The 26,055-nt window shown below is 43.4% G+C and overlaps 1 protein-coding gene across 2 annotated transcripts in view; it reads left to right on the top strand.

The window, feature by feature from the left end:
* Positions 1-24,933, top strand: part of BMP2K (BMP2 inducible kinase) — a gene marked incomplete at its 5' end in the record, with an annotated part of 123,944 nt that extends 99,011 nt beyond the window's left edge. Inside the window, 2 exons of one of the 2 annotated variants that reach the window (XM_082726536.1) lie at positions 4,362-4,472; positions 19,561-24,933. In XM_082726536.1, the coding sequence (XP_082582662.1) occupies positions 4,362-4,472; positions 19,561-20,909 (1,460 nt within the window). In that variant the 3' untranslated portion in view covers positions 20,910-24,933. The remainder of the gene's footprint in view (positions 1-4,361; positions 4,473-19,560) is intronic. The other variant, XM_082726537.1, reaches the window with a different exon arrangement.
* Positions 24,934-26,055: the final 1,122 nt, after the last annotated feature.

The raw sequence follows: 26,055 nt of genomic DNA, 5'->3' as shown, positions 1-26,055 counted from the left end.
CTAAACTATCAGGTTTCTCAGCTGGCAATTAGAAAGCCAGATTAGAAGGGGCTTTGTGGGTGGATGACATCAACAGCAGAAGTGACATATGACAGCAAGAAAGACGCTGGAAATTATCTGCCTTCTCCTTCATAACTGATAGTCGTAATAATGGTGCTCATAAAAGGTGAAATGTCTTTATGAAAGTTTATAAAGAAATCATTAATATATAGAGTGTCATTTAGAAAGGTTTCTTCCCAAAGTGTAACTTAACTGTCCTATGTTCAGTCATCTTTAACAGTTCTTCCATTCACAAGCAGTAAGGCATCTGATACTCAATCCACTTGATAGGGGCTAAATTACCTGCGGCATGAAAAAAGGTCTTTCGGAACCTTAAGAGTCTCGGCGGAAGACTGACGGTGTAATGGAAATGAACTTTGGTCATTACTGGTTGTTCTTTTGTCCTTAAAAACTTTTTTTAAATAAGACAATTATTGATGCATTTGGAATAGCAAATTTACCTTTTATCTCAGCACAGGTTTTGTCAACAATTTTCCAGAGTCTTTTCTGAAATAATTTACATTAGGTTTCTGAAATGCTCTCCAGTGAGAAACAATACCTGTATGTATGGTCCTTAAAAATACAGGCGTCGCCCATGTAATGATTGTTCAGAAGAGTACATTGCCATTTGAGTTTTTATTTTTAAGATGGGAAATATTATTTATTAAAATGAAAAAGGATAATTGTGTCTAGGAAATATTTTACATGTTTGTATTATCCAAAAGGTGACTTAAAAATCATAATATATCTTGACATACCAGGATTCCAAAATATTAGTAATTGTTAACAAAAAATGGTTTTTTAGTGATCTATAAGAAAACAGTTGTTGATTCCATTCAGACACCAGTTAGCAAAGGGGTTTAACATAAAATAAACCAGATTCTTGCTTTTGCTTTCAGTGTAACTGAGTATTATTTATGGTTCAGAATTTTTCATCTGTTCTACTTAAAGTCAAAATATTAAATCAATATAAGTTGATCTCAATGACATTTTTAAAGTTTAAAAACTTGTATTTTTCTTTGTCTTTCATATCAAAACTTCCAGATTAGTATGTAAACTTTAGATATCTAACTGTGGTAAAATTTAATAATAATTAAACACTAGATTACAGGGGTTTGCTTTGGGAAACTTTTTAACTTGCCTTTGTTCAAATAGTTGTGTAGCTCTGCATGCTAATTAAAAGTAATACTTAATGAAATATTATTTTTTGTTAATGATGATTGTTTCTTTTTCAAACTGCATCACAATAACTGAAAGGAAGAATAGAAAAACCTAAAGACTGTGGCTGCTTTGCAAATTCTACTGAATGTGTTGTTTTTTCTATGAAGCCACAGAAAGAAATAGATGTAAATATCTATATTAGTTTGTTGTAAAGCATTAACTCTCACCATTTTAAGCTAATTCAGGTGTATTGCTGTTCCTTTAGTGCAGAATAACAGAACTTTTCAAATAGAATAGTTTCAAAATTATCAGATGAAGACTATACTTATAAAATTTATTCATTAGCCTTTTTGGCTACTCAAGCCATTACCCAAATAAGCTACGGAATTAACTTATTAGAATATTTTAATTTTTTGATGATATTGTGGAATATAATTTGACTCTAGGATTTTTAAATCATTTATATTTTGCCATCTGTATCAATTAAAAATCCTGAAAAGATATTGTCTTTATTTATCAACACAGTTCTTTTGGGAAGGTGGGAGGTAAGTCTCTTAATATTGGACAAATCAGGCTCTGGTTTTGCTCTAATGTAAAGCAGTGATTTGAAAACGGAACTTAAATGCATTTTAAGAGTGACTGTGTATTTGAAAAGTAGCTCTTACACCATTTCATTAGTTTTTAATTATAGGTAATTAATAATTTAAAAAATTGATATATGTATTTATTTTGTATTTTGTGCCCTGGGACCCAGATTATCCTGTGAACTCTAGAAATCTAGATGATTTTTAACAAAAGACTCCTTGGATAAATTGATCCTCTGTTTTGTGAAACAGTGAGAATGTGATTCATTTTATAGCGAGTTTATTCTGATTCCCATTTTGAAATAATTGGGGGAATGAACTTTGCATAGAACGGTGTCTCCATATTTTAAAATTATGGGACTCACTATATAAAAAATGTTAGTTTATCCCCACATGGTAATGTTTGTATTCTTATTCTAACTACACAGTGCTATTCTACATTTATGTGAATTGAAACCATAACTTGATAGAGATAATCTACCAATGCATGAGGATTCAAAGAACCTTAGTGGTAACTGTATTTTTATATGCTGGGAACCGTTGGTACAGTGTTGTTTTTTTCTAAATCTGGGGAGTATGTTAAAGTGTAGATTTCCAAAGTCCTGCTCAGATAAATCTGATGCATTAGGTTTGTGGCGTAGTGCCCAGGTAACTGAGTTTTATACAGGAATCCTAGCAATTATACTGCAGACGGTTTAGAAAGGAAGTTTGGTCCCAATTTAGACCTGAGTACCCACACACACGGTCTTGATCTTCAAGAGCGAGGGATCTTGGACACTGATGTGCTGGGGCTGTCACTCTGAGATGGTCTCTTCCGTTTGTCCTTTCCTTACTTCGTCTTCCCATTGTCCTCACTCTCCGTCCACCCCAGAATTTTCATTGTTATCCATTACTCTGTTGGATTTGAAAAGCAGCTCTTAAGTCTTGGAGCTTCTGTTTGTGCATAAATCAGTCGTCAGATATGTTGCCTTCTCAAAATATTTATCATTTATTATATTATTAATGAAACTTTAAGTAAAATTTCAGATAATCCAAAGTTTCATGTAGATATCACATTTCATGTGGATATTAGTTTTAGCCATAAAAGCTGATAAGTATGTCCGTTGTCATAAAGGTGTTTAAAGAATTGTCCATCGCAGCGTCTTGGGGATATTATACACACCAGGGCCTTGCCTTCTCAAGAGTGTGTCCCTGACCCAGCAGTATCACATCACCTGGGAGCGTATGAAGTGAAGCCCAGAACCTTCCAGAACTGTCCAGTCAGCGTCTGCATTTTAGCAAATGCACAGTTCACTGGAACGCACCTTCAGTTTGGAAGCCATGTCCTAAGGGATTGCTGCTTTCACTTGGGGCTTTTTGCTTCATTCTGAAGTTACAAGTCATTTTTAGGGAATTCTAATTATATTTGGATTTTCTCTGCCTTCCCTGCACTGTCTTAAAACTCAAACGAAACCAGCGTCATTGGCCCATAGAGTTTCTTAAACACGAAGGGTATAGTCCTGGGAGTACTTAAAATTCCTGAAAACAGCAGAATGTGTTGCTAATAGTGTATGTTGCACTGCTCAGAATCAGACGCTAGGGAGGCAGCGCACGGAGATCGGGGAGTCCCTGCCGATCGAGTGCCTGTGATAGGCGGCGTCAGAGCAAGGAGAGCTAATCCGTACTGCGGCTGCTGTGTCAGGTGCGGCAGGGCGGCTTCTGCTGGAGTTCGAGCCTTTGCCGCAGCCCTTCCCTTGTCTGCTGGGCTCTCCCCCAGATGTCCCTTTGCTGCTTCCTTGACGTCTTTTCTCACCTGGTCCCAGTCAGAATCTCTGTTTATTACTGTGACTTGTGCCCACCCCCTTACCCCCTTTCCCCCAGACTGCAGTTTTCTCTGTAGCTTGATTCGTAGCATTCTGTATATATGTCTCCTTGTGCTCGCTGCTTTCTCTTGGTTTCTCCACGCCAGCATATAAACTCCAAGAAGGCAGGACTCTCTGTTGTGTTCGACGTCGCCGGCCCATTGCTTAGAACAGTGCCTGGCACACGCTGGGTCTCAGATATCCGCGGGATGAAGTATAAACTCTGTCATTAGGCGTTTCATAGTCTCTGTGTGTATGTGTATGTGAATGATTTAATATGCGAAATGAACATCAGTGTAATAGTTAATTACTTTTTATTGCTGTTGAGAACTAAGATTTGCCCATTTTATGAACAAATGACCATTTGCAATCTTTTTTCCCTGAGTATTTTTGGGAGAAAATCTGCCAAATAATGCCTCTGTTTAGTAAGCTGCGTTTAAGTTCAGGTCCAGTGTGTTACAAGTTGAAGAAAACTGGGGATTTAGACTAAGTTACTTATTGGGCTAATGGTATTTGTGAAATCTGGCGCTGAGATGATGAGAAGCTTGCCTGTGTAGCAGCAAAAGTATCTGTTAACTCAGGGCTACCCCTCATCCTAGTAAAAATGAGCTCTGACTCTGGTATTTTTCAAAAAGGCTGTTGCTTTGTTTAATTTTATTTATACTGTTACCACTTTTTTTTTTTTAATTTGAAGACTGTTTTTATTTTATTTTTTTGTTTCATCTTATTTTCGCAGACAGGCTCGAGGAGAGAGCACCCCCAGATAAGAATGTAGACCCACTTTCCGCTGCACATAACCGTCCTCCGGAAGATCCTTTTGGTTCTCTTCCTTTCATTTCTCACTCAGGCAAGTCACATATGCAACATTGTCCTCATTAAAAATACACGCGGAAGCAACAATAATAAAAATAACAACCAAAAAGCCCCTTATTAATATGAGGCCAAAGTAAGGATTAGGTGTTAGGTGCAGAAGACGAGACTCATTTTACCTTTGCTGCTGCAGTCTTCTCACAGTCTCCTTTCCACTGGGTGATTCAGGTGTGTCCTTTGCCAACATAGAAAAATGCTGACATACACAGTAGAGCCGTCACTCTCTTTTTCTCTCTATTGTTGGGTATCAGTGAAACAAATTCATGCATGAATATCTCTTTTTCTATATTTAAAGATCTTTTTATGCTCAGCTTTTGCTTAAAAATTCTCTATTTTCCTAGTTTATACGTTCTCTATTGTAGTTGTATTTGAAAAGTATTCGTGATTTTGTATCATGTTGCTCTTCGTATATCCTCACTTCAATTTCTTTTTTTTTTGCTTTGATTTCAATTTAGAATTTAAATATTGTTATTACCATTAAAAAATATCTATAGTAATATTTTCTAAGTAATCCCCTAGCTGGCACCGTCAAAGATACTCGGCTGGAATAGGGTCCTGCTTTGTTGTAAATGTGTGTGTGTGTGTGTGTGTGTGTGTGTGTGTGTGTGTTCCTAATGGAAAAAAATGAGTTTGATCTTAGAAAAAGGAGATATATTAGAAGAAATAATGAGTCGACAGATGGTTCTAGCATTCTTTTCCTAATATTTCTCACTCAGGCACATTATGTATATGTAATAACATCATTGCTGTCATTTAAAAATGCACCCAAGTGAGAAAACAAAAAATGACACACCTTATAAACAAAAGAAAAACTTATAAATAGAAGTTTAATAAGATATAGGTGTTCAGGATTTCTGATGACTACATCGAGGCAGTGTTAATAGCTTTTCAGTATTTAGATTTGGTTATTCAGGATATGCACAAAAATAAATAGGAGTTTCTACATATTTTCATGTTCTGTGTTTTACTCTTTGCCATTTATTGAAAACAGTCCATTTTGTTGTCATTTTCTGCTTGCTTCTTTCAAATTGTTTCTAATGAATGGCATGACAACATTCGTTGAGTGGGGAAGGCAGTTCACTGTTTCTACTTTATCTGCACATGTGTACTCCCTCACACTCCCAATGCTAATGCTATTTCTTTTTTCAAATGAAATATAGTATCTCAACATGGTCATTAGAAGCTCTCAAGAATGTAAGTATTGGGGGCTCCTGGGTGGCTCAGTGGGTTAAGGCTCTGCCTTCGGCTCAGTTCGTGATCCCAGCGTCTTGGGATCAAGCCCCGCATCGGGCTGTCTGCTCAGTGGGAAGCCTGCTCCCCCATCTCTCTCTGCCTGCCTCTCTGCCTACCTGTGTTCTGTCTGTCAAATAAATAAAATCTTAAAAAAAAAAAAAAGAATGTAAGTATTGATCTGTTTGTGGTTGAAAATGGTTTCTTTACTGCTGGCTCTTTTTTAGGCCTGGAAGGGGTTGTATAATCCTTTTCAGGTTTGCACGTATCTCTGCAACTTTCCTGTTCTTTACAAGTTTCTGAAAGAACCCTGGAGAAATGAAGACTGGAATCAGGGCCTAGAGTAAGCCTCAATGATTGGCTCTTTCCTTAGGTACCCTTGTTTTGGGGTTGGCCCAAGATTTTTATAGTTAGAAATAGGCTCACAGATTTTAGCTTGATTGCTGTCACTATTAGTTTTTCTTTTCACTGTGGGCATTCAATTTCTCTGTTATATTTTAAACTTACCAAGGGTAGAAAACGTGAATTGTCTGTCTTTGAATCCTGTTCAGTGGCCAACCCAGTAAGTATCTAATAACAGTTTTTGGGTGTATGATAAAATTCTGACTATTCCTAAAAATTCATACTTGTAAGTGTTAAGAAAGTGACCTTAAAAAATGATCTTTTTTTTTTTTAAGATTTTATTTATTTATTTGACACAGAGAGATCACAAGTAGGCAGAGAGGCAGGCAGAGAGAGAGAAGGGGAAGCAAGCTCCCCGCTGAGCAGAGAGCCCGATGTGGGACTCGATTCCAGGACCTTGAGATCATGACCTGAGCTGAAGGCAGAGGCTTAACCCTCTGAGCCACCTGGGCACCCAAAGAAATGATCTTTACCCTAAAAGTACCCCTCCAAAAGAACCTTGTTAGATTTAGTGTAACCATGAGCATTGGAATGGTTTGGTTTTGAATAATTGAGCTTATAGAATGGAATTAAGGATGGAATGGTCACAGGTGAGATGTTCATCTAGAAAGAGAAGGAAGGGTAGTCACTTGGCTAATCAGCACTGTTAATTTGTGTTCACCAGATCTAAAGTACATAATTAAGTTGAAACTAAAAATAACAGATTTGCACTGAGTGAACTATTCATTATCAAGCTTCGATACACTATGTATAATTTTTCAGTTACAATAAACTATTTGGGGTCATTCGTTTTTCTCATAATAAAATAATCGAATCTACTGGAACAAATATTGTCTTTTCTGTAAGATTTAGGAAGAAACTGGAAAAAGAAAAATGAATTCTGCTCAGTGAAAATACACTCCACCTAACATTGGGAGCGTCTGGAGATGCGTAGGACTGAGAGAGAGTGTGTGCGCGTGTGTGCGTGTGTGTGTGTGTGTGTGTGTGTGTGTGTGTGTGTGTGTACCCAGAATGCAGAATGATAGGTGTATGTGATAAACCATCTTACTTTAATCTGAGGGTTGACAATTACTGAATATAACTGTATTTTATGTCAACCAGATGGAGAATGCTACTTGAGAATAAAGTAAATTTAGTCATGAAGCAGAATGCTATAAGAATTCAGCAAGTTTTAACTCCATTGGGAAAGTACGTTTAAGAGGAAGTTCCATTGTCCTAAATCTAGTGTTCCTTACACTGGTTTTGTTAGGAATTGTGCTCTTTTTATTTTGAAAGACAAAATTTCTGTGAGAACTTTTAATCTTAACTTTGAAGTTGTGATGGATTAATTTTTGCTTTGTTTTTCTTCAGTTTATCATAAGTTTACAAAGTTAGTTTTTAAACTTAATTTTATTAATCAAAATACTTATGTACTTTAAAAAGTTAGATTTAACAAGTTTATAATGAAAAAATTCACTTATCTGCCTGCTGCCTCCATGCCCCCATCCCTGTTCAGATTCCGTCGAGATGATTTTTCACTTCTGATATTTAATCCATCACACTTACTCTGCTCTCTTACTCTTCCTCTACACTTCCTCCCACCCGGGCTGGGGGGATCTCCTTTCTTCCCTTGGTTTGTAGGCCAAGCAACCCTCTACTAGTTTCTTGAGAAACTGTGCATGGGAGGAAAAGTTTTAAGCTTTTCCGCCTAAAAATATCTTTTTTCCTAACGGACACTTGATCGATAATTTGCGTAAATAATTCTACACTGGATGTAATTTTCCCTGTGAATTTTTTGAGGTATTGCTTCATTGCATTACAGCTTTAAAAAAAAAAAAAAAAGGCTTCAATTAGTCGGAATATTCTCTATGTCCCTACCCTGGGTCCCATAGCCTCTTCCAGAATACCTTTCCTCCCCATTTCTGTAAGAGCTGCGTGTACTCCAGAGCTAATACAGTCGGCTGACCACCTTGATCTGTTCACACAGACGCTTCTTTCTGATTCGTTTGGTGCATTAGATTACGCTACTGCGTTTTCAGGCTTTTCCGAAACTTAGGTGGAGATAACATTTTGATAGATCGTGTCTTAAATTGTTCAAACCTAGCTTTTCCTGTTCTTGTTTTTAAACATTTCTTTATGGGCCAAATTAAATTTTGTACATATCCATTTATGCAGAAATCAAATAATTATATCAAGAATATGTTTGGTGCTGTATGTAAGGGTAATATCGTATTCCCTAAGATGATATTTTAATTATCATGGAATTATATTTACCTTTTATGTCAGGTTACTAAACTGTTAGTAGAGTGGTATATCATAATCATAATACTATAATTCCAAAACAACTTTGGAATTATGAAGTCCTGGGTATAAATCTTGGTTGTATCACAGATTAGCTGTGTGATAGAAGATGTTGCCTCAGTTTCTTGGAGGGTTTCTTTATCTTAAACTGGAGATAATATTAGCTACTTGATGAGATTATTGAAAGAATCAAAGAGTGTTACACAAAACACAACATTCTCGGTGTTGTTGCTAGCGTGACTGTTGTTGGTAGTGTTAGTACATAATATGTTTACTCGTTACTAAATTTAAAAATTTTTTTTGTTAAATAAGTTGTAACTGCTGTCTAACTAGTAGTACTACAAAATTCCAGTAATAATAAGCTAGGATCCTCTTAACTACTGGTACCTTGAAATAACATGTACAGATTGATTTTGAAGGTTTTCACTACCAAGAACTATTTGGCTGGTGCTATTCCTATTCTTATTAAAGCATTAACTACCAGTACACACATAAAACTTTATTAAAAGCATGGGATTCATTCCCCCATCAAACCCACACACTCTCCCTTCTCCCGCAGGCATCATTTTACAGTTAGTTTGTATACCAACATGGGAATTGAAGTGCAAACTGTTTGATTTTAATAAACACAACTTCTGACACATAGAATATTTGAAGAATTTTGTTGACAGGCTGTATTAAGTTACTGAAGTTTTAGATTTCATATATTGCATTTCATTTTTAATTAGGTTTGGTAGTTACTCTTCCAAATCCCAGATCCACTTCATGGTTCTCTTGACCGAACAGGAGGCTAAATTTGAGTTTAAGGTTAGGAAAGGTCACATTGTGTATAGCGAATATTTGTTGGGACGTAGACTGTTGCAGGATCGTCCATTCAAATGCTATGTCGTTTTATAAGTGATGATGAATGTATTGCTTATATTTTTAGATTCTAGTAATTCTTGAAGATCAAGAATTTTGCTCTTCCTGGGTGTCAGTGATAATGGTTACCATTTATTAAGTTCTGTTTTATACATACAGTCAAAACTGAGGCTCAGAGAGTGCCAGTGACTTGGTTAAGGTCAGACAGTTTAAGTTTATAAGTAGGAATCCAGCTCTGTCTGCTTCTAAACTCTCTTCTGTAAATAGTAGCAAAACAAAGATGTTGAGTAGCCTGTTTTAAATAAAAATCTGCATAATAAAAATGTCAGTTTTGTAGCATTTTTAATTTGGCTGGAAAATACTGTTCACAAGTAGCATGATTCTCTTTTTATACTCAGGCCTTGTCACTTGGCCTGTCTTCGGAGAAACAGTACAGATTTGGATAATCTCCTAATGCACTGATGCTCAGTCCCCGCATGGCGCGTTGCTGGGGAGTGACGGCAGGCGGGATGCTGTCGGTTCAGAGTGGGCTTTCAACTCCCACAGCCCCTCCCTTGTTCCCTAAATGATGAGACAACAGAAGGCATGTAATTACAAGAGCACTTTCCAGCCATTCATCCTCTATAATCTGATAGCAAAGAAAAGAACATCAAAATAAAATTTCCTTGAAGCTGGAAGCTTCTTATATGATTAAAAATGTACCACCTGTTTTAGAACTGAGCGAGCTGTCGTCCAAAAGATGGGATCCTGATGAGAAGAGCGTGATGCAAACAAGCCCCCCCCCCCACTTTTTGACATTTTCTAAATATTTTGAATTTTCTGATAGTTGATGAAGGTTAATTTATGTGACTGAAGAATGCATTGTTTGCAATATTCATTTAAAATAATGTGGCATTAACTAGCATTTCACGCTTCTCCCCAAAGAGTATGAACGAATACTGTGATAAATATATGAAAACTGACCTTAGAAATTTAACTTTTGAGTTTGGAATCCTCTCTGGGGCTGGGCAAGACTATGGTATTTTTGAAATTTTAACATCTAGAAATTTCCTTTTATGAAAACTCAGGCACGAAATGGATGGAATTATGTTCTGATATTATTTGGCAGATTCATGTCCGGAAGTTCATTTGGTGAGTTAGGCTTGTTCCTCAGACCCTCCCAGTTTCTACCGGGTTAGTCACTTCCCGGGTGGCGGGGGTCGGGAGGAGCAGGCGCGTTTCCCTGCTGCTAAAGTGGACGGTCAGCTTCCCGAAGCCGGGAAATGCTCTCTTCACCTTTGTGTGCCATACAGGACCTCGAGAAGTAAGGTCATTACTTTAGTAACCGAATATAATCTCTCTTTGTACACACAGACATACCCTAGTATTTAATGAGATTTTTACTAAGTAAAGTGAATATTATTTAATGTTCAGCTCTATCAGGTACGTTCCGTTATTGCCTTTATTTTATAGATGAGGAAATGGATGCTTTTTTGGGTGTTTATCTTCTGTGGATTTTGTAAAGTTGAGTATTGGTTCATTCGGTGATGAAGCCTTATAGTAGTTCTAGACCTCGGGCCTACAGACTATAAAACACTCAGCCCATGATAGGTATTGTACAGTTCAGCAAAACACTGTTTGCTGAAGTGGAAACAATATGGGACATTTTTCCCCCCAGACACAGCTTTGTAAAGGAAATCCAAAGCAGTTCAGAACAGGCCTGTGGCTGCATTTTGTTGGGTTGACAATGAGCTGTGTGGACTATTTGCTGGTGGTGATATTCTACTGGTAGTTTAATTGTAGGATTTACAGGTGAGAGTTTTACACTAGTGTCAGCTGAAGTCTCTCTGACGTTGGGGTGTATGGCCTTAAGCTTGGATGTCAGTCAACTTCTTCTAGCTTCATATGCCTCATGGTATAAAAAGACTACATCTCTAAAAACCCCTTCTTGTTTTTTGCTTTCAAATATAGTTGCAGCTATGAAATAGGATCAGGGTCACCGGCAGAAACGGAGAGAAAAGGGAAAGCCAGGCAGAGAGCTGGAGACTAACAGTGCGGATCTTCCAAGTGGCAGGAGGGCAGGACCGTGATCTGCCGTAGAGTAAGGGGGACATTATCGAAGATGCAGCTAAGAAACGTGAAAAGATCATAACAGTCCTTTCAAAGCATTTTCACCCTGAGTTGTTGTGGGAGCCTCATGGTGGGGAGTTAAGAGAGAATGTCTGCGAGGCCCTCGGCGCCGCGCTCGTGTGCTTAACGGTATTGGCGCCTGTCCTCTGGGATGCGTGTCTCCCGTCCCTGAAGCACATGGCGGGGACGCCATCCGTTATCCGGGAGCGGTGGTGCCCGCGCCCGCCGCACTGGCCCAGCCCCTCCCTGAGTCCCCGCCAGCGGTGTGGGAAGCCCCTCGCATATGTTCTCGCTTTAATCCTGGCGACAACTTTCAGAGGCGAATACTGTTGCCCTCTCTACTCTACAGAGGAGGGAAGTGACCCGCGAGGCAGTGCGCGAATCCAGGCCAGCACAGGGCACTTCCATTCAGTATCTTCTGCAGATAAAGGAAGGGAAGGATGCTGTGTGTTGTTATATAAACAGTTATCAGAGGGCCAATGTGGCGTTTAGATACGTAGTAAATGCGCTATACTTGCAGTACTGAAAAACCGAACCATTGCTCTAGCTGGTTCTGAACCTTGCCGTTCTGTAGATGACATATTAAGCCAGTGAAATACCTTTAATCAGCAGGATCTGTGCGTTTAAGTATACTAGTTCTCTTGACATTTTAGTGATTTCACATTGTTGTAACTTTTTTATTTAAAGATTCTATTTATTTGAGAAAAAGAGAGCACACAAGCCAGGGGAGGGGGCAGAGGCAGCGGGGGAAGCAGGCTTCCCGCTGAGCAGGGAGCCTGACACGGGCTCCGTCCCAGCCCCAGGACCCTGGGATCATGACCTGAGCCGAAGGCACATCCTAACCGACTGAGCCACCCAGGTGTCCCTGTTGTAACTTCTCCCCCCAACACATTACTTGGAATTTTCCTGAGGGACCATTTACATGCTGCACAAGACAATTAAAAACTTTCATAACCCTTTATTGAATAATTTATCCAAATCTTCATTGTCTTAGTCACTCCCTTTATTTCCAGGATTTTGTTCTGATTGGATTTTGGCTATTTGCAGAAATCAGACCAACCTCAAAAGATAAGCATTACTCAAAAAGCTGAAATTTTGTAGTCTGTGGTTCCAAGGCACAGAGCAGAAACAATATCCTAACAGAAGCCATCCCGGTCTTCTAATGTATTTAGTTTAAGGAAAGAAGAATGCCCTACTCAGAGCCAAAAATAAAAGTCAGCATATGAGAATGTACAGTGTTTTATCAAAACTGATTCATAGAGAAAGATAACAGGTATCTTTCTGGGCACATTCTAGACATTTTTTTATTCTTTAAATATATCTTTCTAGTGCTTATTCTAAATATAGCTTCCCTTCCACCCACTTGAAAAACAGCCATTTTTTATGTTAATAATACAGTTCTCAGTAAATATAGGGATTATTAGGATTTAAGATATATTGAATTATAAGGAAACATATTTAGGCTGTACTTTGGGGAAATTAAATAGTGAAATAATCCTGATTTAAATTTCATAGTAAATCACATGTGTAATATTTACTCTAATAACTAGAAGAAGCAGTCTGGCCCCAGGAGCAAACAGTAGGAATATCTGAATTCTTCCCTTTTCTTTTTTTTTTTTTTTCCCAATTACAGGACTATGTTTAGGCAAAGAAATAGAATTTAAGAGTTGATGGCATTTAACTGTGAAGCCACATTTTAAAGTACTATATATTGTACAGTGGATAACCAACTTTATAACCGTAGTACTTAATTTGACAGTCTTCCGTGCCTATGGAATAGCACTAAAAGCCTTAGAAATATGAAATAACCTCAAATTTTGTAAATTTCCCATTTCTTTCTCAGTTCTACTATAGTTTCACAATGAAGACAGGATGCTTCAGTAGATCACTTTTACTGCAGAAAGTAGAGCCTTCTCTGGGATTGCTGTAACAAACAGCCTGGAATTTAACTTTTCCTCAGCAGGAGGTACTGGAGAGGGAGGACCACATGCATTTACACTGTTGTAATGTAACAATGTAAATTACAATTACAATTGTAATTACAATTACAACAATTACATTGTAATTACAATTACAATTAATTACATTGTAATTACATTGTAATTACAATTACAACAATTACATTGTTATAATGGTGCTTAACATTAAAGTTGCTTTTAGTATGCTGTCGGAAAAGTTAAAGTTCATAGCTGCTCCTGATTCTCTTGTGAAAATGTGGGAGAAGAAAGGAATTCGGATTAATATCCTTGCTTGTCTTAGTTTTATAAAGGGGAGACAGTAAAAGAAAGAAAACCCATTTTTCTATAACCAACAGAAAATTTCCCCCGTTGCGCATATTTTTTCCAGGGTTGTAATCTGAAACCGCAAAGATGGAATAGATCATGGTGTGCGTCTGTTCTTGGGTCTCTGAAAGCAGTCTTTTCAGTTTCTTCTACTGTGCCCCCAACTACAGCTGTTTAAAAATCAGAGGCAGTTTCCAGGATCCAGTATGCACCCTTGTATGTGGATATACATTTGTGTGCCTACTTTTTCCTGGCCATTAAAAATATAGATATATGTTTTATGTAATCTCTACACCCAGTGTCGGCCTTGAACTCACCATCCTGATATCAAGTCACATGTTCTTCTGACTGGCCGACCCAGGCACTCATTTTCTGGCCGTTTCTAAAGGTGGACCTGAACGCCTCTTGGATTAGCCGCACCAAGCTGCACTCATCTCTGGGGTGCTTGGGGGCTCAGTCGGTGAAGTGTCTGCCTTCGGCTCAGGTCCTGATCCTGGGGTCCTGGGATCCAGCCCCACGTTGGGCTCCCTGCTCAGTGGAGAGTCTGCTTCTTCCTCTCCTGCCTTTCCATCAGCTTGTGTGCTCACTGTCTCTCAAATTAATAAAATCTTTAAAAAAGAAAGAAAGAAAGAATTGCACCCCCCTTCCCCCTGCACTTATACTCACTGTTGACCACTGGGTCCAGACAAGACCCTAGAAGGGCGGAATTTGGGGGATGAAGTAATTGAGTTCGGCCTTGTTCTGGAGGTGGTGCTGGTCGTGTACTCTGGAGTGATTGTTGGGCCATCTTCTAAGTCCTTTCTTTGTAACAATCTGATGAGTAGAACCTGGAATTACATTATTCCTTCATATCATGATAATTTGTATATTTCCTCATATTATGCTTGAGGGTACAGAGGGTACAGAGCTACGATCTTGTCAGAGATTGTTACTGGATTAAAGTTCATTAGCTCTGTATTAATTATGCATATTGAATATGTAGAATGAGGGAATAACAGTAAATCCATAAAGTAAAATTGATATTAAAAAAGGAGAGTTTTCTTATTCCTTTTTCCCCTCAAGGAAAAAGTATATGATCATGGTTCTAGTTAAAATGCTGAAAAACTAGAAACAACCTAGAGGTAAATATAAATATTAAAATGTTACACATACAATGCTTTATCATGTTCCTGTCAGTTAATAAGTATATTGATGCCTGTGAACATGCATTAAAAGTGGAGCATGAAAAACCCCACAAATTTTTTTTCACGCTGAACATTTAAAAAATGGAACTGGGGGTGCCTGCGTGGCTCAATGCGTTAAGCACCTGACTCGATTTCAGCTCAGTCGTGTTCCGTGACGTGAGACCGAGCCCCAAGCAGGGCCGAGCGTGCAGCTGCTTAAGATTCTTTCTCTTTACCCCCTTCCCACCTCTCCCACCCTGCCAGTGCTCGCTCGCTCTCTTAAAAAACAAAAATAAAAACAAACAAACGAAAACAAAACTGTATAGCACTTAACATAAATCTATGTCTATATTAAAACGACTTCAAGAAACTGACAGTGTGGACAGAATGAGTAGGAAATGACGTATGTGTCTTGGAAGAGCACTAGTGGCCAGCTGGGTAAAGGAAACAGTTAATTTAGAAGACTGGGATTCAACTAGAACAACAAAGAGAAAGTCAACTGAAGGACTGTATCCTATGTTAAATTTTCTAGAAGATCTCTATGCCCTAGAAACGGAATTTCCCTAAGAAATTGTAGAAACAGGGCTGCCTCGGTGGTTCAGTCGATTGGGCCTCTGCCTCTGGCTCAAGTCATGATCTCAGGGTCCTGGATCGAGACCCCCCACCCTTGGGCTCTCTGCTGAGCAGGAAGTCTGCTTCTCCCTTTCATTTTCCCTCTGTGCTCTTCCTCTCTCAAATAAATACAATCTTCAAAAAAGAAAAAAGTTGTAGTAGTAGTATTTTTTCAGAGTGTATTTTGCAAAATCGTTTATAAAGTTAATAGGTGCTACTTGTACATAAAAGTGTTTATAGTGAAGCAAATTTGGGAAGTCCTGGGTTTCACAAGATGAAGCAGATTTTTTTGTATAGGACTTGGCAGCACCTTTAGTGAGCATTTTCCAGGTAGAGGCATATTAAAGGCAGCATTTTATAAACTCAGGTACCTGAGACCTTAGAGCTGTTTGGTTTTTGTAAGAAGGAACATGTTCTGTGGATACAGGTTGGAAAACATTCTGGAATGTTCCCGGAGGTGTCCATGGAGCAGGCGTGATAGGTACACACGGTGGAGCTCTGGGTGGGTAAGGAGCTTGAAGCAGTAAGTTAAACTCTATCATAGAGGAAATGCCCACGGTGAGGGATGATTCTTAGTCTTTGCCGTTACACTTTTTTTTTTCCTTTGGATAAAAATTCACAAAAATTCTATAGCTAATCTAAAGGTAATCTTTGTTTTTAGTAAGTAAAAGTAAGCTGTATGGAGGAGAAGTCGAACTCGAGAATCTGCATCTGATTGGGTTTTAATCTGTTAGGATTTCAGATAAGCGTGTCATAAATTTGTAAAGAGACAGCATTTAGCTCCTGGCTCGTTTCGCGGAACTGGTAGATGAATAATGGATGAAGATGACATTGAAGTAGAACCTGACGGTAGCTCAGTCTCCTTTCCCGGAACCTCCTCAGCCTGGTCCTCGCGTCACGGCTGCCAACCAGCTGCACGGGCTGACCGGAGCCAGGGGCCGCTGTCCGTTCTCGGTTCTGCCTCCCCGGCTCCATGCTCCCCGCTGCCCCGGGCACCCCCCCCCCACCCCCTCGGCTGCCCGGGCCCTGTGCCCGCCGGTTGCGGTGCTGCTCTCCGACTTGGCGGTTGGCTCTGCGGGCTCGTCTGCTGCCCGCAGCTGTGACACCGGCGGCGCAGTGCTGCGGCCCCTCACTTCCTCGGTCAAGTCCTCCAGACTCTGCGTGTCCTCCCCCCCCCCCCCCCGGGGGGACGCCCACATCTCCGGTCTCCTGCACCTGTTTGCACCTAAATGCCTCGGGGCAGCTCAAGCCCGGGGTCCAAAGCCAAGTCCTTGATGATCTCCGCTTCCCTCTTACCCGTCCTCTCTCGTGCGCGGCGGCGCTGCGTCCTCCCCAGGTTCCCTCCCTCAGGCTCTCGTCCTTGGCGTCCGCTTGGCTGCCGCCACCGTGCAGGCCACCAGCATCCCGGGCGTGAATTTCTACCGCTTCCTCTTCCCTGAGCTTCTCGCTTCTCTCCGGCCTCGCTTCCCGTGCAGCGCTCCGTGGGATCCCCGTCTGAGCAGGACACCCACTTTACCGCGTTCCGTTCCCTACTGATTCAGGACAAATTCCAGACTCCTCCTCGTGCCGGAAAGGCACCCTCACAGGCCGGGGGTTTCCCCTCCGTTTCCTGCCCTGTCTTCCGTGGCGTCTTCCGTGGCGCCTTCCGTGGCCTGACCCTTCCACCGTGGCTGCGCGCTGCCTGTTGTCCTCGAACGAGCGCACTGCTTTCTTGCAGTCGCCGTCACGTCGCCCTGGCTCCTCCTCGGAGCAGCTTGCTGCCTGTCCTTTGCATGGCTGGCTCCTTGTTACTGCTCAGTGTCAACCGTCCTCTCCCAGGGAAGCCTGTGCTGACTTCCCAGAGTAGGCGTCTGTGGACCCCTGCCCCCGCCCCCCCGACCTGCGCCACTGCCCCGTTACTGCCGAGCGAGCTTGGACTCGTGTCTCTGTGCTTGCGCTGGCTCCCACCCTCGACGGTATACCCCGGAAGGCAGAGACTGGGGTAACCAACATTCTCAGTGTAACCAACATTATTATTTTTTTTAATTAAACCTAAAAAAATGCAGGGACTGAATCCTGAGCTGAAAAACATCTGCAAATGTAAAGAGTTCATTTTTGAATGTGTCTTTCTTTCTTGTGTTCGGAGTGTATTGGGTGCGCCCGTGGCTCTGAGCGCAGAGCAGTCACTACTGTTCATTCACAAGTGCCGATTCGTGCTAAGTGAGGTGGATGACAAATAGGACCGTGTCTAGGAGCCCATAATCAAGGAGGGAAAACAGACAAGCAGACAGTAATCGTAATACAGTGCCATTGAGGCTAGTTCTGAGTTCATCACGAGCCCCCAATATGGACATTTTTCTAGGGGTGTCTTTGCAGGGCCCTGGCATCGGCTGGGTCTTGAAACACAGCCGGGTCCCCGAGGCCAGTCAGCTGGGAGTGGAAGTGCCGGAAGGGGAAGGACGTTCCTGCAAGGGGCGGTAGGACACCGTAGGAAGATGTTCAAACAGCAGCAGCGGGCCGCTTGAAACCCAGATCTGCTGGGTTCCTCAGTCTCGGATAGCAAACGTAGAGGTTGGGTAGCAGGAGAACTCAGAGCTATATACTCGTGGAAGACATCAGGGTCTGAGGCTAAAGATGTGGGAGCACAGGATCTATAGAAGGGCGCCCTGTGCTGGGCTAAAGGTTACGGCTTTAGAGAGCCACTGAATGGGTTTAGGCTGGAGCCACATAATTAGTGTTTCAGAAAAGTCATTCTGGTGGCAGGATAGAGGAGCAGTTTGAGGGATGCCATACTGGAGGGAATAGATTCAAGAGTTTAAAAACACTCTTTGGTGAGGAAGGAAGATGATTTCCAGACTTCTGTTGATTTGCAGAACTAGTTAGACGTGTTGTTTACTAATTTAGTAGGAACTGGTGAGGAGCACATTTTAAGAGGAAAGACGCTCTCTTGAAATTGCTGAGTTTGGAGTAATAGTAGGATATGTATTCATAAGTATTCGATAAGTAAGTTAAGTATTCATGGTCAGTAGTAGAGAGTATTCATGGTCAGTAGTAGAGAGATCCAGTCGTGATGGTTAGCATGTAAGTATTTAAGACCACAGGAGGTCATACAGAAGGAGAGAGCCAAGGATTGAGCCCAGGGGGACATCCATGCCTTTGGAGATGTTCGTGAAAGAGAAGTCTCTGTGTGTGTGATCCGCAAGGAATAGTCAGGGAGGTGGGAAGACAGTAGTACTGACTCCTAAAGAGAAGATAAGAACTCAGAGTGTCCTATGCCACAGGGACCACGTTAATAACGGGAAAGTGACCTGTGGTTGGATCAGTTAAAACTGATCCCTACATCTGGAAAATCAATTCAATACATCAGTGTCTTGGGGTGGCAGGATATCTTCATGTCACTAATGCAGTCTTTATTATATGCCATACAGTGAAATCGTAAGGCACTAAATTTGATGCAGTTTTATGATGCATCGTACAGTGAACATATTGGTAGGTAAGTTTTTTTTTTTTTTAAAGGTAGCATGCTTTTAATGGAATGTTTAGTAGTAGAAGATATGATAGTTAAAGGAAGATGTGGCCTATAGAGAAGGTAGGTGTCCTTGGTACGGTCTCAGTTCAGTACCTGGTCCTTGTCTTTGATCAGATTAAGGGGTTGCACTCATGTTAGCTCAAGTCTTAAGATGACCAGAGGCTGATTTAAAAAATTACAGTGAAACATGACTGAGCAGACAAGCTCTTCCTGCTTGTTGATCTCTCTGGGAAAACTTTGTAACGGCCTTGAAATATAAACAGAAGGGGGTTTGGTAAATGTGGGATTCTGAGGAGGGGCGATTTGCTGAATAATCTTACTTTGAAGGTGGGAGAAGAAAATCTGCCTGTGCTTATTCAGAGGCCCCTTCTGGGTACCGTCAATCAAAGCCAGCACTCAGGGAGGGCCTGTGGGGAGTGGGAGGTGTGTAGGGCACAGAGGCAAGTAAATGCGCCTGCACTGGAGGACCTGAGCCCAGTGAGGGACGAGGGAACTGTCGTTTGCTGTAGGTGAGCGGGAAGGAGGCACTTGTCATGCCTGTGCCCTCGCCTTGGGTTTGGAGCCGCTGGGGCCCGAGGTGTGCTGGCCTGCCGTAGTAACTGTTCTCTGACCCTGCAGGTTCCCCGGAGAAGAAAACGGAGCGCTCAGCCGTGGGGGGCGGAGACGGCTCCGCGGACCCGATCAGGCACAGGCGAGCCAGTCCGGTGGGTAAGGACCCGCGGGCCGGGAAGAAGAGCGCAGAGAGCCCCTCGCTGCGGGGTCCGCCGCGGGGTCCGGTGCAGCGGCGGACCGAGGAGTCCGACAGTGACTTTGAGTCGGACCCGCCGTCCCCGAAGAGCAGCGAGGAGGACGAGCAGGAGGACGAAGAGGCCCTCCAGGGGGAGCAGGGCGACTTCCACGACGACGACACGGAGCCGGAGAACCTGGGTCACCGGCCTCTGCTCATGGACTCGGACGAGGACGACGACGAGAAGCGCAGCTCCGACTCCGACGACGAGCGCGCCGAGGTGCCGGGCGGCCGCGGAGCCGCGCTCGTCGGCCGCGGCGCGTCGCCCTCGGACGGGGCCGCGGACGCCGCGAGGCCGGAGGTGGACGTGTTCGGCGCCGTCCCCTTCCTCGCGGTGCGCGCCCTGCAGCCGCGCCCGGGCCCGCGCGGGGAGCCGCGCCCGCCGGACGCCGGTGCCGCCGCGCGCGCCGAGCCCGAGGAGCCCGACGTGTTCACGAAGGCGCCGTTCGGCCGCCGGGGGGGCGAGGACGACGGCCCCGGCCGCCCGCGGAGCGTGGACGCCTTCGGCCAGACGCCCTTCCAGCCAGTCCCCGCGCCCGCGGGCCGCAGCGGCAGCCGCGAGGACCTGTTCGGGCTCGTGCCGTTCGAGGAGCTCGCGGGGGCCCCGCCGCCCCGGGCCAAGCCGCGCGGCCTGCAGAAGCTGTCGTCCCGCCAGCGGCGCCCCAAGCCCGACGCGGCCAGGGCCAACGGCAAGCGGCACCACGGCGCGGCCGCCGCCGCCAGGAAGCCCGCCAAGCCCGCCTTCCGCACCCCCGAGCGCGCGCGCCGGCCCCGCAGGGCGGGCCGCCGCGACTCCCAGAGCAGCAACGAGTTCCTGACCATCTCGGACTCCAAGGAGAACATCAGCGTGGCCATGCCCGACGGCAGGGACCGGGGCGGCGGCCTGCAGCCCGAGGACAGCCTGCTGGACCCCTTCGGCGCCAAGCCCTTCCGTCCGCCCGAGCTGCCCTGGCTCGCCCCGCACCACCCGCCGCACCCGGGCCTGAGCGACCCGCGGGCCGACCACGGCCCCGTCCTGCCCGGGCGGCCCAGGGCGAGCTCGCGGCCCGGCGCGCTGCACAGCCCCGAGGCGCTGCGGACCGACGACTTCGGCGCGGTGCCCTTCACCGAGCTGGTGCTGCGGGCCGCGCCGGCCGAGCTGGACCCGTTCGGGGCCGCGCCGTTCCCCTCCAAGCAGTAGCGGCCGGACGCGCGCGGGCCCGCACGCCCGGCGCCAGAGCGGGGTGGTTGTGCGGATCCGCCAGGAAACGCGTCTGTCCGCGTGTCCGTCGTCCCCAGCCCGTCGGAACAGGCCATTTCCAGTAAGCCACATGGAGAGAGGAAGGCTGCGCGCGGGGCCGGGGCGCCAGGAGAGCCGGGGCCCCCCGCACGCACGGACGGCGCGGGCCACCTCTGCAGCCGTGTCGCCCCGGAGCGGGCCGGGACGGTCCCTCGTCTCCGCGCGGCGCGTCCCCGGGTGTGCGCGCTGCGGGCTCCTGGCTCGATCCGGCCGTGAAGACGGAGCGCGTGGGCCCGAGCACCGGCTGCGCTCGCGGAGCTGTCGGTCTCTCCCCCCGCAGCAGTGTAGACCCCGGTTCTCCGGAGAAGCGCCGAGCTCCGTCTGCGGGAGCGGAGATGCCGGTCCCCGGCGTCGTCGCGGAGCCAGAGCGACGGGCTGTGGCGCCTCGGACGGTCGCATTTTCCAAGACAAGTGCCATTAGGACGGAGCACCCCGCGGGCGTCCCCGACGAGCCCGGGGGACACGGGGCGCGCACGGGGTCCAGGAGGGAGACCGGGAGCTTCAGGACACTCTGGTTCCCGAACGGCTGCTCGCTCCCAGGGTCGCCGTCGTGCCGGACTAAAGCCGATCGTTGGCAAACGGGGAGTGAGGACAGGGTTGCAGGGACACTGTGCTCCAGGACAAACACATGTACCGAAACCCCGAGCTTTTGAGCCGTTTACAACATGAAATCGTGTTGCCTCGAGTAACGGACTGTCCCGAAGTGCCGCCTTCCCGGGACGTCCCCCAGGCCCGAGCAGCAGCTCCCCGGCTCGGTTCGGGCGCGAGTCCCGCAGCGCGGACCGGCGGAACCCACGAAGCCTTACGGGCCGGACCCCGCGTCCTGCCGCAAGTACCTCTGTGCTGACCCGGCGGACGCTCGGGCGGCGCCAGGGGTCCGCGGCGAGGAGCGAGCCGCTCGCTCCCGCGGCCTGACGCGTCCGCCTCCGGTGACCAGAGAACGCAGCTACCAAATTGCCTTTTTTTTTACACCCCAAATCCTAATTAGAAACTTGAGATTTTATAGAAATTGTTTAATAAGATAGAAATTACTATATGAATTAATGTGAATCCGGTATCTGTGCTTCCTGTGTCTCCGGCTATTTTAAGTTATAATTAACTGTTCTTCCCTGTCAACATTTAGAAGTTTCTAGAACTGTTAAAGCTATTTACAAAAAGGGGTGGAAACTAATTAACCGGCACTCTTCTTGATTGCTATACCTTAAATGAACTTTTTTTGAACCCAATTAAAGTCTATTTTATGAGTAATCTTATTAGAATCTCTTAATTATAGTGCCCCAGATGGAATGAGCTGTTTGCCTGTTTTCACAGTTCTAAACTTGGAAAGAAGCAAAGTATATGTGACTAAACTATATATTCATGTTTATTGTTTTTTTCTTTGATGTTTGAAATCAGATATAAATTTGTGGACAAATAGGGAAGCAATATGTGAATCACAGTGTAGCAGAGGCAGACCAAGCATTGTGTTACTGCTTAAGAATCGTATTTTTAGAGCCCCAACTGCACCAATTACTTGTCCTTGTGCCAAAGGCAAATACTATGTTTGCACCTTCTTCCCCCCCGATTCTCAGGTTGATTAATACTGCTAATGCAAATGCTCAAGTAGATATTTTTCAAAACTTTACAAGGTAGACTCAAGTGATACTTTTCTTTCATTTAGTAAATTCATGAACTATATATATAGTAGGTTTGTATCAGATTTTTTTTTTAATGAAAATTTGTTGGTGTATGTGTACACAGTATGTTGACTATTTTAGTCCCTTGGCCTTGGTCTCTGCTAGACCTCATGAGTTTCTTAATTTAAGAGGCAGTAGATGAATCAATGTGGTCTCCTTGGGATGTAAACATGAAATACTTAGATTGTGTCTGATACCAAGGCCTTGCTTACACTTGCTTTTCAATACACTGAACAATTCTAAGTGACTTAGACACTGATGTAGACGCTTCGGGCTTACAAAGTTGGATGGATTCTAAGGAAGCAGTTTTGACATGGTTTAAAATATTCCCATCCTTGTGTTTCTTGTATCACAGCCCAGTGACTTTCCTCTCTTGAGATTGTAGCTCAGAGGAACTATTAGGACTCAACAGGTGACCTAACAGGATAGACATGGGGAGATTCCCGTGTGCTGACGTAAAGGCATTTTCCAAGGAGTAGAGGATTTGGGTTGCGTTCCATTTTTCATTATCTCCTCCCACTATTGTTAGGACGTAGGCCACTCAAGCAATGCCCAGGTGGTTCCCTCATGAGAGTTAGGAGGCTGGAGCTCCCAGGGCACGGGAAAGAGCCTAGCCCATACCTGGGACACAGCTCTCAGTAAACGTTTGTTACTGTTCTGGGGTGGCCCAATGCTCGTTTAAGGAAGGAAAGTTGAAATTGTTTTTCCTGTTATTAATCAGGTGTCCTCTGTGCTTTTGTACGTAGTCCTAACAACCTGTAATACTTGAACATCACTAAGGGAAGTAAATTATGAAACTAGCAAAAATCTGAGGCCAAAGTTATTTCTGTCCTAACAGCTTTAATAATGCTTGTTGATTTTGAATAATCGTTGTTTAAAAGTGGACCATTAAGTTAACTTTTTAAATGTCACTTCAGCACAACTGTGTTTAAAAGATCAGCTTTTATGGCACTGAAGAATGTATCTGCTGAGACATGAAAGTTGCTTGGTGTATGTATTAGGTAGAGGAAGAAGGGTTTTAGGCCAGATGAAAAGTTAATTATTATTCAGAAGTATTGATTGGGAAATTCAGAAGACCCGCGCCCTCCCTGCACGTGTATTTGGGGGCAGTTATGACCTTTTTTGGAGTTGTAGACAGACACACCTTCTGATCGCACCCACTTATTGTTCTAACAGTGATAGATTGTTGTCCTGAGGCTGGTGGAGAAGAGTCAGGTGGAACCCCTCCTCTGCTCTGATGTTCATAAGGCAGAGCCATTTTCTGCTTAGTTCAAGTTCTGGTACTTCATATAAGCATTGCTAGAAGGTACACACATGTATTAGTATCACTAGTTCTGAGGAGTTTGGTACATTTGTTTTAATATGTGTAGAATGTGCAGTAAACTTTTTCTTCCTTTTAGCAAACTCACTCATCATTGTTAGGTCTGATACTGAGCTGACAGATCTACTGTGACAATGAGATGACGTATCTACTGTGAGAATAAAAATTATGTTTAAAAACTTTTATGCACCAGGGTGTTTATATATTGAGGAAAATATATAAACACATGCATGCATGCAAATGTCACATCTCTACTGTGGAGTTCATGTGAACTTTTAATTTTAAATGGAATTGCAACCACAATCATTACTAAAAGAACATTCACTCCTAGGGAGGTTTTACAAAAGCCACTAAAAGAATGAGGTAGATGAAAATGCAATGGGTTGTCATTTGGGGTTATTTTTATTTAAAAATTGTGCTACTTTTGAAAATTGTTTTTATTACTACTCTCTTTGTGATTGAAAGGTCATCTAATAGTAAGCAGTATAGTAATAGGAAGCTACTTTTTAAATTGCTGGCAAACAGCTTTAAGTGCACTTTCTTTGATTACACTTCCATTTTTTGTTAAACTTGAATTTTCTGAAGCCTTTTATGTACCACTAAGCAGATAAACTTTAACTTTTAATAAACCTGATTTACATGTTTATTATATTTCTAAAGTAACTTCAGTCCTCAATCTAGCTGGGAAATTGTTTATGAGATAGAATCAATTGATTTTTTTTTCTGTCTACATCTAATTAAGCACTAACTGATTTTACTACTTTATTGCCTTTACATTGCTTATTATTGACTGAATTCTGTCCCTCATTCACTTTGTTTTGTTTGAAATTTAAAATTATTTTCTTACTGTATTTATCATACCTACTGTTTTAATAATCTGCTTTCTTTAAATGCAATAAATCCCAAATGGATGGCATATTCTTTGTAATTAGTGACTGGAGTTTTTCATTATTTGTCTTCAATGTTTTGGGTGTAGACTTTGATTCAGCTCTTTTATTCACACTACAGACATGAAAGCACCTATTGTGCTCCAACTAGTGGAATAGAAAAATGAATAGGATTAGATTTCTGTTCTTAGGGTAAAGCTCACAGTGTGGGATTTAAGTAGGAAAACATTGTAACCTAGCACTCATTTTATTTATTTTTTTTCCCAAAGATTTTTATTTATTTATTTGACAGACAGAGATCACAAAAAGGCAGGCAGAGCGAGAGAGGAGGAAGCAGGCTCCCTGCCGAGCAGACAGCCCGATGCGGGACTCGATCCCAGGACCCTGAGATCATGACCTGAGCCGAAGGCAGCGGCTTAACCCACTGCGCCACCCAGGCGCCCCAATAACCTAGCATTCTTGCAGCAAAAATACTTCATAGCACAATCTGTTCAGGAACTACAATTACGGATTATTACAATGACGAAGGTAAGGCAAAGCCTGACTCTGAAGTACCTTGTGAACATCCGACATTGTTTTTGCATTGTGTCTAATTTATTGAAGCTTTTAAAATCTGGTAACATATATAACTTAAAAATTACTTGGTTAAATAAATACTGTAATCCTTGATTATATCAGAAAAGAGGCTTTGGGATGTTAAAGAGAAAACTTGTTTATTGGCCTGGTGCTGGTGGGGGCTATGTCTGGCGTCAAGGCCACATTATCTTAGGTTGTATTTCACAAACAGGGGCCTTTAGACTGGTGGCTTGGGGAAAGATTCGTCTTGTTATGAACTTTTTTTCTTTTATTGACTTAGTAACATCTAAAGTTCCACGGAAGAATAAGGGCCCTGGGTCTTTTTATGGTACAAATGGTACAGGGTGTGGAATGCACCACTGTTCCAGCTGAGTTACGGTTCACTTCTTTAGAGAAAAACATAGCCCGCGATTAGAGCTATTTATATCCCCTTTTAAGGTTATAAAATGACATAAAGGATATAAATGCTGCCAGCTCGGGCATCATCGGTAAGATGTAGTCAGTCATTCTCGTAGTGGAGTTTTCTGTTGCACATTTACAAACAGCGGCCTCTGCCACAGACGGCCGGCGCGACTGCAGTTACTCGC

Source organism: Mustela nivalis (assembly GCF_964662115.1).
Source record: "Mustela nivalis genome assembly, chromosome: 4".
Taxonomy (NCBI): Eukaryota; Metazoa; Chordata; class Mammalia; order Carnivora; family Mustelidae; genus Mustela; species Mustela nivalis.
Note: the sequence above shows the minus strand (reverse complement) of the source record. Positions and strands in the feature narration are given on the sequence as shown.